The sequence below is a fragment of the Pungitius pungitius genome, chromosome 4, assembly GCF_949316345.1.
Source record: "Pungitius pungitius chromosome 4, fPunPun2.1, whole genome shotgun sequence".
Taxonomy (NCBI): domain Eukaryota; kingdom Metazoa; phylum Chordata; class Actinopteri; order Perciformes; family Gasterosteidae; genus Pungitius; species Pungitius pungitius.
In genome coordinates this window covers 17,981,727-17,998,091 of record NC_084903.1, presented here as the reverse complement: position 1 = coordinate 17,998,091, position 16,365 = coordinate 17,981,727, and the positions used below count along the sequence as shown (strand labels likewise).

The 16,365-nt window shown below is 43.8% G+C and overlaps 1 protein-coding gene across 1 annotated transcript in view; it reads right to left on the bottom strand.

Annotated features, from left to right (window-relative positions):
- Positions 1-16,365, bottom strand: part of trpm7 (transient receptor potential cation channel, subfamily M, member 7) — a 30,664-nt gene that overhangs the window by 1,421 nt on the left and 12,878 nt on the right. Inside the window, exons 9-35 of the mRNA XM_062562019.1 lie at positions 15,469-15,592; positions 15,115-15,187; positions 13,841-13,941; positions 13,265-13,399; positions 13,121-13,174; positions 12,909-13,049; positions 12,049-12,183; positions 11,593-11,870; positions 11,257-11,485; positions 10,760-10,915; positions 10,284-10,427; positions 8,650-8,778; positions 8,296-8,547; positions 7,249-7,423; positions 6,238-6,370; positions 5,926-6,104; positions 5,625-5,757; positions 4,511-5,289; positions 3,420-3,508; positions 3,179-3,275; positions 2,959-3,032; positions 2,794-2,831; positions 2,420-2,448; positions 1,916-1,969; positions 1,234-1,278; positions 943-1,008; positions 6-281 (exon numbers count right to left, since the gene is read on the bottom strand). Of these exons, the coding sequence (XP_062418003.1) occupies positions 6-281; positions 943-1,008; positions 1,234-1,278; positions 1,916-1,969; positions 2,420-2,448; positions 2,794-2,831; positions 2,959-3,032; positions 3,179-3,275; positions 3,420-3,508; positions 4,511-5,289; positions 5,625-5,757; positions 5,926-6,104; positions 6,238-6,370; positions 7,249-7,423; positions 8,296-8,547; positions 8,650-8,778; positions 10,284-10,427; positions 10,760-10,915; positions 11,257-11,485; positions 11,593-11,870; positions 12,049-12,183; positions 12,909-13,049; positions 13,121-13,174; positions 13,265-13,399; positions 13,841-13,941; positions 15,115-15,187; positions 15,469-15,592 (4,118 nt within the window). The remainder of the gene's footprint in view (positions 1-5; positions 282-942; positions 1,009-1,233; positions 1,279-1,915; positions 1,970-2,419; positions 2,449-2,793; positions 2,832-2,958; positions 3,033-3,178; positions 3,276-3,419; positions 3,509-4,510; positions 5,290-5,624; positions 5,758-5,925; positions 6,105-6,237; positions 6,371-7,248; positions 7,424-8,295; positions 8,548-8,649; positions 8,779-10,283; positions 10,428-10,759; positions 10,916-11,256; positions 11,486-11,592; positions 11,871-12,048; positions 12,184-12,908; positions 13,050-13,120; positions 13,175-13,264; positions 13,400-13,840; positions 13,942-15,114; positions 15,188-15,468; positions 15,593-16,365) is intronic.

Sequence of the window (16,365 nt, the reverse complement as noted above, 5' to 3'; positions counted from 1 at the left end):
AAGACAAAGGTGCAGCACAGTGTCCTCCTTGTAGATGCTCTGCCAGGTTTGGACCACCTCGGGAAGGAAGGATTTGACTATGTACAGATGTCCCGGTTTCAGGAGGTCGTACTCGGACCAGGTGCAGAGCACCTTGAGGGCCCGTCGGAGTCCTCCGCCCATCTCCTCCTTGCTGAGGAACTCTATTTTAGCACAGAGGCCCCGCTGGGCCCAGGAAGACATGCTGTTGTTGATGGTGTTGGGGGAGCTCTCCTCCAGGCGGTACACAGTTACCGGCTCCCCTGAGGAGACACGGAGGAGCAGGTGAGCAACGACCTCGGTTAAACTTTCCACGCGGACGAGAAATCGTTTGGAACATTTATGTTCTGTGCGGGTTTCTGCCCTCTCAAACTTCTCCATTTCCTCCCACCAGTATGAACATGTCGGATGTGCAGACGAAAGCCTGCCGCACACATGCACACCCTGAAATGTGATCACTGGTATCATGTTCCTTGGATCTAATTTGCTGCTTTAAGTCATTCCCCCGTCTGTCTTTGATCAAGAAACACATGCATCAAATGCTAAAGCTCCAGCAAGGGGACATAAACCTTCTGTTCATGACGCGTTTATGGCACACATTTCTCTACTTGAATGTGCAGCACACAAATGCCCTTTAAGGACTATATTTTTAATATGCTGTAGCTCATCTACTTAATTGCAAAGAAGCTGTAAGACTACTGTTGAATGAAGGTTTATATCTGCTAAACAAAAGTCAAACACACACACACACACACACACATATATGTGCAATGAATGGCTTTGGGCCGACTGAAGCAAGAGCAGCTGCAGGGCACACAGGGCGTACAAAATGTGCAGGAAACACTTCTCCCACCGAACTTCCTCCTTCTCCAACTGCCTGCGGTGTGTTCACCGGCCTGCGAGTGCCGCGTGACGCAGACTTACCTCTAGGGGGCACAGGGGTGAAGGGGATGCTCTGGGACAGCCTCATCAAGTTGTTGCGCTCTACAGCTGTAGGAGCAAAAGTGTGCGAGCATATGTGAGTATAAAAGCTACAGGTTGGAAGAACTGCAGGGGAGGAATCAACAGGGGGGAATCTACTTTGTAGAATTACTCATGGTCTATTGTAGACCATATATTAGTAGTCTATTTTAATATGACCAAAAAACTACTATCATACATTTGGGAAATTAAAATGCATGAAAACACTGGTATTGTTTATTGTAGCATTCACACCTGAGTACTGGTAGCTTTCCACGGGCTTGAAAGGTGAGCCAATTGCTATGGAGAAAAACAAAAAAAAACGTTACACCAATGAAGTGAACATTAGGCACATCAATGCAACAAAAGAAAAGACTCTGCATCCGCCAGTAGATGGTTGTACAACTTTACACCAAAGAAACGAGCTTCAGTTATAGATCCTGCATGTCATTTTCTTCTAAAAAACTACATTTATATTTTTATTTACACTGTTTTAAACTTCTTAAAATTCATTTTTAAATAATAAAAAAATCAAATAAAAAAGATGAAATATTAACCAGATATGTTTTTTGTGAAAAAGAGAGCAATATATCCTATTGAAAACTATTGGGATTGGAACAGTTTCTAGAGAGCATATTTATTCAGATTCTGCTACAGAATATTTGATTGATAACCTGATTGATGGTTCACTAAATGTCAAGAAATATTTTCCCAAGAGCTCCTAACCATTTCTTGGAGCCCGCAATGCCAAACTATATAAATAAGTCCATGTTCTTTTTATCAGCCAAAAGAAAAGAAAATGTGCAGTTATAAAAGCAGGAACTAGCTAACGTTTGGCACTTTGACTATCAAAACAGTCTAAGTTTAATCATCTCTTGACCAGCTAATCAATGAATGGACTCAAGGTTGAGGCTCCGGGTCGCTGCGGCTCACTCACAGTCCTTTCTGCCGCCGATGTGGGAATGTCGAGGCGCGTAGAGAGAAACTGCTGCTGTAGATACAGATAAGAGAAAAGCACCGTGAAGCACTTCTTCAGAAACATGAGTATACCTGCGTGAGGTATTGTACAGCTTTTTGTACAGTTTGCTCCCTTTTGGGGATTTTCCATAAACAATGTTCACAAGTTATTTGCAAAACAGGCAGGCTTTTTCCTGCACTGAACTAAAATCGATAGAAAGGTTTGACGTTCCCCACTACGGCGGATATTTAATTAACTTCGATCAACAATAAATATCCTGATAGTACAATAATAACCTGTAAAATGACACATTCTTCTTTCTGTTGCTATATCCAGATTACCATCAAACCACATACTGTTCTACAATAAAACTATTAAACAAATGAATTGTACTTTTTAATGATTATGGATTTATGACTAACTCTGAGAAAGTCTAAAACTAAACAGAAAAACTGAACGGAAGAGTGAAACTACATTTCTTACCATTTGGTGCATCTTCCCCTGGGGCTCGCCTGATAGAGAGTAAGGGAGAATACAAGAGGAGTAGTTTAATGAGAGCTTGTGTAATGCATTCACAAGGTGGTGTGAATTAAGTGAACTTCAGAGGTCTATTTGAGGGTTTAGACCTAAGAATTAGATCTAGGTAAAGAGAGGTGGTCTAAGAGTTCAGCTCGTGGGACACAGTCAAAGGTTAAAAAAAACATTAACTGCTCTAAATGTAGAGTGAGGGCTGAGTTAGGCATTTGGTTGCGTTATGTTTAGTGTTAAGATCACGGGCTGGGGAATGTGGGCTCTCAATAAGGGTCTTCCTCACAGGTATAGAGGTGCATGTGTGTAAACATTGTATGTACACTCACAGGCTGCTGGCTTGGGCTGATTTGACCTGAATTCTTTCCTGATGGAGAAACAAGTCGTTTAACACAGAGTGAAATCATCATCATTAATGATTTAATTTAAGTTCAAACTGTGCTGTTGCACTTGTATTTTGTTGTCTTGAAAGTACATAAATAGACATTTCTTACCGGTACTGCCGCCCGAGGGTCCTCGTGGATGAGGATGTCTTCAGCTGACACTCTGCTCTTGTCCTTCTTTAGAGCTACAAATACACAATCAACAACTATGGGGACACTGGGAAATAAGACATCCGATTGCTTGACTGTATAAAATGATGACATATATTCAAAATCACATCCTTTAGCAGATAGATTTTCTCAATATAATCTGTTATTTATGCAATCTTACTGGAGTCTGGGTGCAGGAAAGCTGGGTGTTTATCAAACTCTGTGAAGCCAGCGAAAGAGTTTACGGCTCTGATATTACCTTGACCTTCAGCCGGAGTCTGTGGAAGGCATACAGACAGGAAGATCAAGTCACTACGTTAGAAACAAATTGTATCCAGTCCATGCACCAAATGACCAGTCACACACACACACACACACACACACACACACACACACACACACACACACACACACACACACACCTGTAATCTGGTCTGTGGGACCGGGCTTTGCCGTCTGCTGGAGGTCTCTTTGGGTGTGGAGTGCTGCAGGTCCAAACTGTCTTTATGCCCTAAAGCCACAAAAATAAGGTCAGTTTAAATTCAAACATTACTCTATAAAATACTGGCTCATGTATCAAAATCACAGCAAAACAATCAAGTATTTCAAAAGAACAATTTGACAAAGGTTTGTTTACTACTCCCATTGTTAAATCTAAGTCAACCATTGTGTGGCATTCAGAACAAGGCAAACCAACAACAGTAACGTGGCAACATAATCATCTCCACAAATGTTAAATAATCACAGTTCAAACACTTGATTCTTATGAGAACCCCCGCCCTCACCTCCAAACAATTCCTCAAATCATGGAGAGCTCTGAAAACCTCACGTGAAGAACTCAGAACCACCAAGGAAGAAAATGTAAACCAGACGAACAAAACGTCGATCCAGAGCAGAGAAAGGAGAAGAAACGCCACCTCTTAAAAAAGGTCAGCCGGGGGGTCCGGTCTGGAGACGGAAAGGCCCCGAGCACCCAGCAGATCGACCCCTCAACCTAAGCTCAGACTGAAAAGCAAACCTCTCGTTGTGTTCGGCTCGCTCGCCGCGTTCCTCCCATCAAGCGGGATTTCTGACCCGCTTTGATCGTCACAGCGGGCCGCCGGTGGGGCAGTGGGTAACGGCACATTTCCTTCCCCGCCCTTTATTCCTCCGCGGGATTTCCGGAGCGCCACGGGAGGCGCGCGCGCAGGCAGGCTGCCATTCCCGCGGGCGCGACCCGGGGGGGGCGGCGCTTCCGGAGCCGGCGGGACCTCCGTGTCCACGCCCGGTCCGCTCGGAGGGCCCGATCGGCCCTCGTCGTCGCAGAACGCCCTGTTCACGTACCCGCCACCCGCCTCCCTCTCCCACCCTCCGCCGCTCAACCCCTGTTCGATGTCAGGCTTCGCAGTGCAAGCAGGCAAGCAGGCAGGCGCAGCAGAGCCCCAAGTCTTAGACACAATGACAACCGTGGGATACACGCACACACAGCTCTCCTCCTCATCAACACCAGTTTCAACCTCAGTCTCGTACTTACCCACAAATGCCCCAAACTCAGTGGTGTTGTCGGGCTGCTGGTAAGGCCTAGCTAGAGCGATTTCTGGGTGGCTGGAGCCACTGGGCTGGGAAGACGTGCTGCCGATGTGGAACTGAACCCCCGGGGAGGGCGCGCTGGGCAGGCTGGATGGGGAGTCGAAGAGAGCCGGCTCCTGTGGACGGGTCAGCTTTCTCTGGGAGAGAGAGTGGCCTCGGAGACGCAGCTCCGGAGGGGAAGCGGCCACAGCGCTTTGGGCACTGGAGCCGATGCTGCCCGAGGAGCCGGCCTGTGCAGCAAGGTGCCCAAGCTCAAATAACCCCCTCCTCTCTGGACTCCATGATGGGTTGAGGTTGGGGTCCAGCCCCAGTCCCGCTCCGTGGATGGGCCCGATTCGCCGGCTACTTTCCGACCCGCCCCCTGCTCCAATCCCGAAAAGAGAATCTGCAATGTTGGCTACTGGCTGGGGGAAAGAGGAGCTGAAGTACGCCCCCTTGCTGCGTTTTCCGATGGCGGACGACTTTGAGTGGGGGCCGGTGTCCGATGCCCCGGGGGCGATGCTGGGGACCAAGTTCTTAGAGAGGCTGAGCTCCCGCTTGATCTGATTGTGGACCTTGCTGGCCTCTGACGCCCTCTGAGCACTGAGGGTCTTCAGGGTGTCCACAGTCAGAGCTGAGAGGTCCTGCAGGTGGCCAATCTGGGAATCCAGCGTGTGCAAAGAGCGTTTTATGAAGTTGACCTTGTTCCCAACCTCCTTCAGCTGCAAACACATGGTCTCAACCCTGGAGAAGACAAACGGACTCAGTTACCCACAGCTTGTGTATTCAATGAGATTTTCTCAAACTCTTTTTTGTTGAGTCACTGCTTTCTAATCATTTGAGGAAATTGTTTCATTTCATAACGAGGGTATTTTCACAAGGCTACAGGTAAATCTGTAGTATGTTATTCATTTTATTGAGTTATTGACCTCTAGTTTGGTTGAGCTTGTCTCAGGCAGGAGTACGGAGAAGCATGCACATTTATTAGACCGACATATTCATGCATGTTGATGAGCAACGCTGACTTTCAAACAAAGCTTTGGTTAATTTACAAGAACGCTACACAGAAACAGTCCCACCTTTCTGAGGTAAGACGTATGCGCTCGTCACTCCCAGAGTGAAACTGATCCTTCTTTTCATGAAAGTACGTCTCCACACATTGCTCCTCAAAATCATGAAGCTTCTTTTGGTCTTCCTCAGTGAGAAACAGCTCTGAATGAGAGAAAGCAGGCAGACATGTAGTACTGTTTGAGATTTGTATGGTTTTGTTAACAATGCATTTCAATCCCAGTTGTTGAAAGAAAATAATGGAACTTTTTTATGATCAATATTAAAAGGAGAAGTGATCTTTCTGCCTGAAAATGAGGTGTGTTGTCGTACTTGGCCCGTAGGTATGCTCCTTCTTCCTCTTCCTACACGTACAGAAGAGGGAGTAGATATGGCAGAAGAGGATGAAGGGCGGTGGGAGGACAGGCTTCTCATGGTAGGCCATAATAAAGTGGTAGCGTTGGTACTTCCACACCAGATTCGAAATGGACTTCACTTGCAGATACACATTGCTGGCAAACAAAGAGGATACAAATTAAACTTTGGATGATGATGATGATGAGGGGAATGCAATACATGAAGATTCAACCCAAAAAGGTAATGAGTATCTTTCTGGATTCTCAAGTGAAATGTTTGTGCACTTACTTGAAGAAGGCAATGAGGAGGTTGACCATTAGTATATACTGTACAAAGAGGTAGACTGCTTGGAGGAAAGGAGTCAGCCACACTCCTGCTCCACACAGAGACTTCACTGCCGAATCTGAGTTATTGGCACACACTGTGAAGAGGAGGAAATTGTTAGCACATGCAGACTCGAAAGTATGCACGCACATGCCAATCCCCCAAATATGCTGAAGACATCACCTCCAAGTCTGGCTTATTTAACCAATCTGTAACTTACAATCCTATGTGGATTCAAATCTAACTACACCATGCAGTTCAGTTTATGTATTCTGCAATCTTCAAAACGCGGATTTGCCTATAAAAAAAAATAAACGGTAGGTAAGCTGTAACCATATAAATTCCAAAAAGGATGCCACATACCTGTACAGGTTACCCATTACTTCAACACTAAAAACCAAGTGAAACAAGCGGCTTACATCTCCACTAGGATTTGTTCAGAGGAATGTTTTATTCAAACGTTGAGCAAAAACAAATGTATTCCTTTTCACTACAAAAATGTACAAGGGACATAGGCCAAATTACAAATGACAAATTAGACTATTCAGCACTTCTAGGTCACAGTAACAGTTGTGAACCATGTGATCAATTTTAAACAGAGTGTGAAACCTCGGGACTCCACCCGGGTTTTGGCGCCCGGCCCAGTGTTTTGTTTCCCCTGGAGCGCCAAAAGGCGCACGACTCAAGTGAGGACTGTTTTGATTTCTCACAAGGGCATTCTCCACTAATTTCAACCACGAGGATCACTTAATCTTTGCCCGTGAGCACAACCTTTTTAGTGGCGTCAAGGGGGTCGATACTGGAATAAAAAGCCCTGCCCCTCCCTAAGAATACCTGCGTCATGTTGCGTTAAAGACGTCGTGAGGGGGAGGCAACGATCAAGGCGTCGTTTTTGTTCTCGCTTTGAGCGACCATCGGCCATCATGCCGCTGACCTTACCCGCGTAATCTCCCCTACCATCCTCATCGTGCTTACCATCGATTTCATAGGCATACACTTCCCCGTACATCATCCAGTATGGCTGGAACACCACATCTTTAGCCAGCGTCCAGCTGGGCGATTCGTTTGGGTACAGAATGGCTTTCCTGGGTACGCCATAGCTGAGCAGCACTATAAACATAATGACTACAATATAGAACATGTTGGCTACCTGAAAGAGATGTCACACATACAAAATGAGACATAGGAATGATGGCATCTACACTATGAGACTTACAAAGGGTCTACTTCGGGGATTCAAAATCAGTGCTAATTTATCGCTTTTAAAACCAGCAGCGTGGCAAATACCTGGAAAATAGACCATGTTCTTCTAGGCTTTTATTTGGTTTAGAGTTGCCCGTTTCATTGCAATTATGCATTGTAGTTTCTGGGCCAAACATTTTTAAATATCTGTATTAAAATCCCCAAAGCAGACTGTGATGTTGGGCTACTCAACAGGTATGAAGGTGTGCATGAAGGAAACAAAATGGAATTTTTAACATTCTAAACATACAGTATCTTCAACTCAGGGGTTATCTAAATACTTTGGGAAACTACAACATATGGCGCAAACAAATGGAAAGAATAATATCAGTACAGTAAAGGTCTGTTCTATAATGAATGGGGCTGCTCAGGATAAAACAGTAGATTACGATACCTTGTAAAGGAATTATTAACGCAGTTTAAATATTACAACTGATAAAAATATATTTAATGTAGGCATGTTGTGAGAAAAAAAAAAAGAACTTAGCAAAAACTACCAAAATATGTTCAGACTGCAGTATAACCACAAAATGAACAAAACTGAATAATAAATAAGTTTATCATCTATACCATTATGGCCTGATGTACCATACAATATTACTATTAAAACATTCTAACATAAGTTCTTACCATATGTGAAGTGTGCTCAGCTTATTACAGGGTCACTTCACAAAGTAGTAAAAAACGAATAATAATAAATAATAATAATAATAATAAACGAAATATTATCTCCCTTGTCTGCCTGCTTTTGTGAGACTTCTCACTCTCCCGAGAACTCACCATTTTAGCAATCATCATGACGTACGGTCCGGCTTGCTGGTTGACAGCCAGAATATCCAAGAGTCGCACGTACCAGAAGATGATATTGAGACAATACACCGTCCTCCCGGCAATAAAGGCTTCACCTCCGGCCAATCGCAAGCCAAAGCCAATGAAGAAGGTGACAATGGCCAGAAAGTCAGACAAATTGAAATAGTCACTGAACCAAACCTTCACCTTCTGGCCTATTTTGCCGGCTTCAGACATAAACATCTGAAAGAAAAAAATAAATCAGAATCTTCACAAGCATTGATTTTTTAAAAACATGATACAGCCGAACAAGGCGTGCTTAACATTTCTATTCATTGCACATACCTCTCGAATTTTCTCAATAGCAGAGGTGAATATGTAGAGGATGACCACCCACTCTTGAGGAGAAGGCATAGTAGGCATTTTCACCAGGACCACATACGAGTAGAGCATCAAAAAGCCCAGGTAGAAGAGCTGACAATGTGAGGAACACAACAAAAACCTCATCAAAAATAGTAAATTGAATGCAGTAAAGATTGTAAATGCACTCATTATTATTTAACTTTTTAAAATCTACATCATTAATGTGGGAAACGTGGCTACACTGTATATAGGACGTACATCGCTGGCCTGTGTTCAAAAAGAGCCTCTAAATTCAGAAAGCTCCCGAGAGGGGCTTCCTCTCAGAAACATTCTGAGACGAGGTCAGTTGAGGCCCTCTGAAGGGCTGAACATCATCACGGCCCTCTGAGCCGGGACTGAATAGTCTGCCATTTTTACTGAGACCTCTGAGCTCAGCTGGCGGTTAGCAGTGTGTGTGAGAGACCTTCTCGAACTCAAAATCTCAGGGGGGGGGGGGGGGGGGGGGGGGGAATTGTGTTCGAAATGGAGGAACTTCTACCAATTTAAAAGCCACAATTTAGGGCATTTTTGTCATGTTACAAAATAAGGTTGGAACCCCCCCCTAATTAAAACCCCCATTTACATAAAATTGCATCACATGCTTTTTACACTCACAAGTGAGACGACAGCTTTGAATGAAATGTTATATCTGAACAAAAAACTGTTGATGTTTGTAGAAAGTTTCAAGCCACATGATGGTCACCCGATGGTAAACTCATTCCCCTCTAAAGTTTGACCTGCGCTTGAACAACTATGCTGCAGACTGTGGGAAAGTTTGTCCATGCAGGCGGGTAAAGTTGCACGTGTACAGACACACACACACACACACACACACACAGATCTGATCGGTGAGCTATTGTTGTGTGCCGCATCGATGTGTTGAAAGGGGAATGGAAGCAGGTACAGCAGATGTAGATAAGCGTGTGCACAGGCTATATTGCATAGAATAACAGTTTCAGTGATGTTATCAGCACCGCTCAGTCTTGAACAGTCAGAAAAACGACCTTGTTCCTGGAAATAAAACCCTCAATGACATCTCCCTCCTGAGAACCGGCCTCAGGCTTGTAAATAAACAACTGGCGAGAAAAAAAAACAAGCAATAAATCGCTGCAGGAGCCTTATTGCTTGGCAGTAGTGAGAGTGCATGGATGAAACTGCATTTACTTTACCTGCTACTCTGCCGACAAGTCTGTGGGCCATAAATTAGTCTTCTTAAAATGAAATATAAATGTGTGCTATCGACTGCCGATTCATCCTCACTCCACTGCAGGATAGAACTTTGTCTGCGCTCCATGGTTAAATACTCAAGTACTGCAAGTAGTCGGGCTCACTACATGTATGCTGTGGATTGTGAACTGTATAACCGTGTTCCCTTTGGGCCGTGATGTGGGAACATAGGTCCGCTCAATGCTAAAATACATGGAGTAAGAGAGCTTTGCGTCCCGCCACTTTGTGTGGGCGGATGAGACCAGGTCGCACTTCATGGACGCCCCTACATTCCTCAACAGCCATGAGATGGTTGACTGGGTGGATAAGTAAATATGCATGCATATTATTCTCGTGTTTAATCTCCATACCGTGTTAGACCAGAACTTGACAATGGGAGCGTGGTAGAAGGCATATATTTTCCTGGTTAGCGGCAGCTTTCTGGAGCGGAATTGGGTTTCCATTTCACTCTTTGTCTCCACATGGTCTTGGGATCTGGCCTCCTTGAACACATCCTGCAGGGAGGTTGAAAAATGCCCAAATTAGAAAACAGCTGGCCACAATGGAGAGAAAGAATAATGCAAGGGAAAGTACGTAAGCAAATGAATGACAGTAAAAATAATTCATCAATGATATTTTATTCTTGCTTCTCTTGTGATCACACAACAGAACCTGTTCACGGCTCACTGACCCTTTAACACCGCCTGATCCATGGACTATGTTTAATGTTTAGGACTGCTTTGACGCTTGGGAGAAACAATATTTACTAAGGGAAAAAAGTGGCCGTATTAAAAAAAAAAAAGAAATGCTAAAAGAGAGGGACAGAGAGGGACAGCATAAACCAAACCATTTGGATTTCTTCAGTCATGTTCTGGAAGTTGCTTTCGCTGTCCTCCATGGTCATCTGGTGGTCGTCCTGACTCTGAGGGATGTGAGCCATCTCGGCTTTGGATTTGTACTCCAACAGGAGTATGGCAGGAGGGAGCAAGATACTGAGAATCACCTGCAGACAAACACACACTAATGTGGGTGGATGCTTCTACATTTGTCATGAAGGTCCTTGAATGACACACACCAACAAATCCCAAGTGATCAATTGGGTGAGTACACACACACACACACACACACACACACACACACACACACACACACACACACACACACACACACACACACACACACACACACACACACACACACACACACACACACACACACACACACACACACACACACACACACACACACACACACACACACACACACACACACACACACACACACACACACACACACACACACACACACTGATACCAAAAATAAAAATCTAAATGGAACATGAACCTTGTACCAGGAGTTCTTGCGCATGTTCAGCCGCCCCATCCACATGTCCGACAGGAGGAACTGCGTGCAGGTGTGAGCCACAAAGGGCCGCAGGTGGGACGAGACAGCCAACTTCAAACAGGTGGAGTTGCTCCAGTTTTTCAGCTCGTAGGTGAGCAGTTTCATGGCCATGGTCTCATCCTGCCTGAACGACTCCTCCAGCAGGTCCACCGCCAGCGTCCCGAACTCACTGAAATACGTCGGCAGAGTTTATTCACTGCCTACTTGAGCCTATTACTAACAAATGCGAGCGCTTCATAGCTACCTGACGTGAATCAAAGCCGCAGAGAAACTTACTTTGAGTACTCCTTGAGCTCCTCCGAGGTGTCGTCCACCACATCGCTCTTTTTGGCCTCGTAGCCCATGGACCGGCAAAGCTTGCAGGCCACCAGAGCCTTGGCCATGTTCTCCTCACCGTGCTGCCAGAAGAAGAGGGACATTTTCTGCCTCTTCATCAGCACGGCCCACACCAGCAGCTCATTGAACGGGTAGGGAAAACGCCGCGTCTCTGGATCGTCGATGTCCACAATCTCTTCTTTGCTTCTCTTTTTGTTTTGCTCGATGGAGGATTCGAGCTGGAGGGAGAGGTAAGCGGCGGTGAGATGAGTAAAAGGAAAAGCTTTTTAACTTTTCCCCCATTGAATAGTGATGAGATACAGATCTTTATCACCAGTCATTTTCCTTATCGGGGACGTGGGACGGGGGACGCTACAGTCTGAAGGGAAGCCCTGTTCCTGTTATTGAAATATTTACCTTAGGCTTGTATGGCTGAGCAGTTTTGATGAAGTGGTTGTGCCTCGTCTTCTCCTTTTTGTCAGCCTGCATGCTAAAAGACTCGTGACTCTTCCTCAAATGAGAACCAGGACCCGCCGCGTGGCGCCCCGACTGCTGCGCAGAACATAAAACACATTTCAGACATCAAGAGGTGCTACTCAGCCAATCGACTATCTGTATTCGGATAAGCACTGTGGCTTGAGTGAAAGCAGGACAGTTAGATTAACACAAAAGTCACTTCATACGCCGTTCTCCAAAAAGGGAAACGTGGTCGGCGAGACCAGCCTTTAGCCTAGAATCGACTGATTCCAAAATGTTCACTCTTCTTACAGTTCAAAACCAACAATGTGATGCGTCACTATGAGACAAAGGCTGCTTAAAAGTAAACATAAGAGCCCAATATGATGGGTCTGGCATGTTATGAGAGAAAGAGATCAAATGAGTAATTAACTACAAATAAAGACTCTGCACACACATTTATCTTAATTGATAAAAAGAATAACATACTGTGGCCGTTTTTGGTGACATCACTTATATTTCTCAAATTACTTGATTTTAAGATAAACATTTTTAAAACATACCATTGTATATTATTTTATTTTCATATATAGTCCTTATTTTGACTGAAATCAGAAAAGATCATGTTTCTACAATTTAGAATTTTTACGGTTCAATTATAAAACTGAAAAAAAATATTGTTGCAATATTATGCCGGGTTTTTACGCGGGTGCATTTTCCCTCTCTAAATAAAGTTAAACCACAGAAAAAAGTTTTAAATAACCAGAAAAAGAAAGTTTGGACATTGATAAGACACTTGGGGAGCAAAGGTCAAAACTTACCCTACTGTTGCCACGGAGATTGTTGTAAATGATTCGGAAGCGTTTCCTGGTGTAGTTGCACCTGTAGGTCCCACCCATCAGGTACTCAATTACCAGGCCCACATCAATCAAAGTGATCTTGTAGTTTGGATGCAGATGACTCTGCAAGAAGGCACATCGGTGGTGAATGAACGGACTCATCAATGGAGGGAAAATGACCGCACAAACCGCACCTGTTTAACATCTCTAACCAGGTGGAGGAGGGTTGGGTTGTTGGGATGTTGTTTCTGAAAATTGAAGAGACAAAAACATTGAGGGATGTATGTTTTACACATGTTTCTGTTGCTCAGTGGCTGGTATGCGCTTCACAGTGTTACCGTGTTGTAGAGCTCCTCTAACCGACTGATGGTCAGGAAGCGATGCATGCTGACGCCGTTTTCTATGAGCAACTTGACAAAATCCACCCTGTCCATCACGAGTGCATCCAGCATTGCTTGCTCCAGGGAGCTCACCTACACACACACACACAAATGTGTTATGAACCATAGCAAATGATTGTTTATAGAACAAACACAGTGAGGGGATGATACCACAAATATGTCCATTACAAAAATAACACAAGCAACATAATTGAATATCATCTATCCTCTCATTCACGCAAAAGCCAGGATTCCCTCTAAGTTTCAAAATAAACATGAGCACTGAGGGCAGCTTATAAAGACATTTGTAATAGGGTTCATGTTACAGTCAAGACAAGCAGCTCATGGCAGCGTGCCCGAGTCCAGTCCCCCGGCTCCTCCAACTGCACATGAGCTGAGCAGAGGTTCTGGGGGTCGTTTTCAGCGAATCCAACGATTTGGAGCTAAAGCTGAGCTAAATAAACATCCATGAACAAAAACATACATACACACACACACACACACACACAGAGAAATATAAGCACGCATACGGACCAGGAGCTGCTGTCCATACACGAACACGTGATTCTTGGCGATGTCCACCCGGTCCCAGGCCAGAGTCAGGACCAGCTGGTCGAAGGCTGACGCGTTTGTGCCTAAAAAAAAAAAAAAATTAACAGGTATAAACAACACATACACAGAAAATAACTCTGTAATAAGGAGTGAATAGCCTAATTAATTGTGCATTTCATGTTAGCCAGCTAGCAGGATTATAGGGGGTTAGTAGCCAGGGCAGTAATACAGTCAATTACACACTAATACAGCAGATTAGAGTACAAAGTAAATCCTCAGAATATGACTCTCTGCCACACTAATCTGCTCCATTGTCCTCTAGGAACCATCCCAATCAAAATCATCATAATCGCTGTACACAGAATTCTGTGGTCGTCAAAAATGCAACTGGGAGAGCGGGATTTTGATTGGACTGAAATTAGAATTGTAAACTCCCGAAAACCCCAACGCTCAGGTAGTCGGTCGCCTTGAGAAGAAACGAGGAGCTTTCAACACCAGCGACGGCATTTCCCATGACCGGTTGGAACTTTCCATTTAATATCCAGCCTGGTAAATGAATGTGTTCACAGTATAAGAGACAAAGATCTCAAAAGATGCATTTTTTAGCAGGCCTTAGAGCTTTTGTACTCAAGGCTCCTTTTGAGGATGAGTTACTGAGTTACATGAGGGCTGGGCCTTAGGGAGACAAATATTTGCCTTAGAGGGCATTTTCCGTCAGCCTGTTTGTCAGGACCAGAATTTCCATCAGCTGCTGTCACTCACATCGCCTTTGTCTAAATAAGCTTGAATTACAAGAATTACCACCTACATTTAGTACAAAACACTTGGTCCCATACTTCAGACACAGAATGCTTTTGTTCACAGCAGCGAACAAGAGATTTTAAAAAAGTGGTTATTCTTTTAATGTGTTCATAGAAAATAAATGAAGGTACAGATTTTAGTCTCCAGCATGATGACAAAGCCGAACATACAACGGTTCCTCTTTGTCTAACAGAGTAGAGAAGAGGAATATGCCTCAGAGTGGAATGAGGAGGCCCTGTGAATGTGAGCAACATGATCTCAGGAACACAAAGAGAAGGGCATGCTGTTCTAAAAGCATATCTTTTTCAGAATGAAAACATTACCAAGTCTTGAAATCTTTATCTCCCAATGCCAACAACCTCAGCATACGAATAGACTGAATCAACTTCCACGTGACAGCTCCTTTGTTTAGTTGATCCAAAAGAAAAAGGGTCAGAGAAAAGTTCCCTACTAACCTTGGAGTAAAGCCCTCAGAATGGCGACGTCAATGTCCTGGTGCTCGTCGGAGCTGATGTGATACACAGTGATCTGTTTTCCAAGAAACAAGATAGCACTTATCAACAAGTTCCCACAGGCAAATATCCAGATGTCTCCACATTTTATGATACATCACTATTTGAAAACCAACAGATGTTTATTTGGCAGTGCTTCGGTCTGTTCATTTTCTTGAAAGCAGCTCCATTTCCTCTCATTTGTCCAAAAGCTTTTGTGTTTTGTTTTCGAGGAAATTTAATAAAAGAGCTCCGTTTACTGCTCCACTCATTTAAAAACGGTAGTCAACAACAAAAAATGATAAAAAATAAGTGTACCAATTCTTTGCTTTTCATGCACTCCATCAGTGTCTGAAAGAGGTGGATGGCATCACTCTGGCTGAAGTTGAAGGTTTTCTTAATGGTTGCAATGATGTCAGTCTCCACTCCGACGGGCAGACTACTGTTGAAGAATTACAGCATAACATGGTTACGGTCTCACTGCTCAAACCCACGGGGCTTTAAGTCACTTAAAAATACAGGTTTGATTCCACCACAATGTACTTTATTCTCTGGGAAACACGTTGAGAATGTTTTAGACTGGACCAGTGTCACGTGAGGCCGCATGTTGCCCATTCATTTTAATGTCCTTTTAGAGAGAGAATCACTCACATGCATCGTAAATATGAGCATCAAAGGAGATAGCAGTTCAACCGGATCGCTTATTAAAATATTGAATCAATGTCAAAGATAGATCTATAAATTAAAGGGAATATATAAAGTACATGAAGCGGCACAGTTAAAACAAAGTCAGAAAGTGGGGTCTTGTGTGATTGCCTCAACATTCTGCAGCGCTATGTTCACAGCTTCATTGGCTAATTAAGCCCATCAATACTTTCTACTGCATTCTGTCTTAAATTCAACTATTTTTAACTCTCTTATAATCAGATTGTGTTCCTCGGTTGTTAGAAATCCTTTTGGGATGGAAATGGATGAGAGCTTCCAATGATGCGGTCATCAAAAGGAATGGCAAAAAAAAACAAAAAACATGCACTGCAAAACTTTCAGGGTAATTCTGAAATTAATTACCAATCAATTGTTACATTTCTCCTTTCATTCAAATTCTATTTATTTTGTTTAGCCCAAAATCACAATTTTCCTGTTGCCAGGACCCTCACATTGGCAAATTCCTTTCCTTTCAATCATCTGACTATTTATAATATTGTTACTAAAATT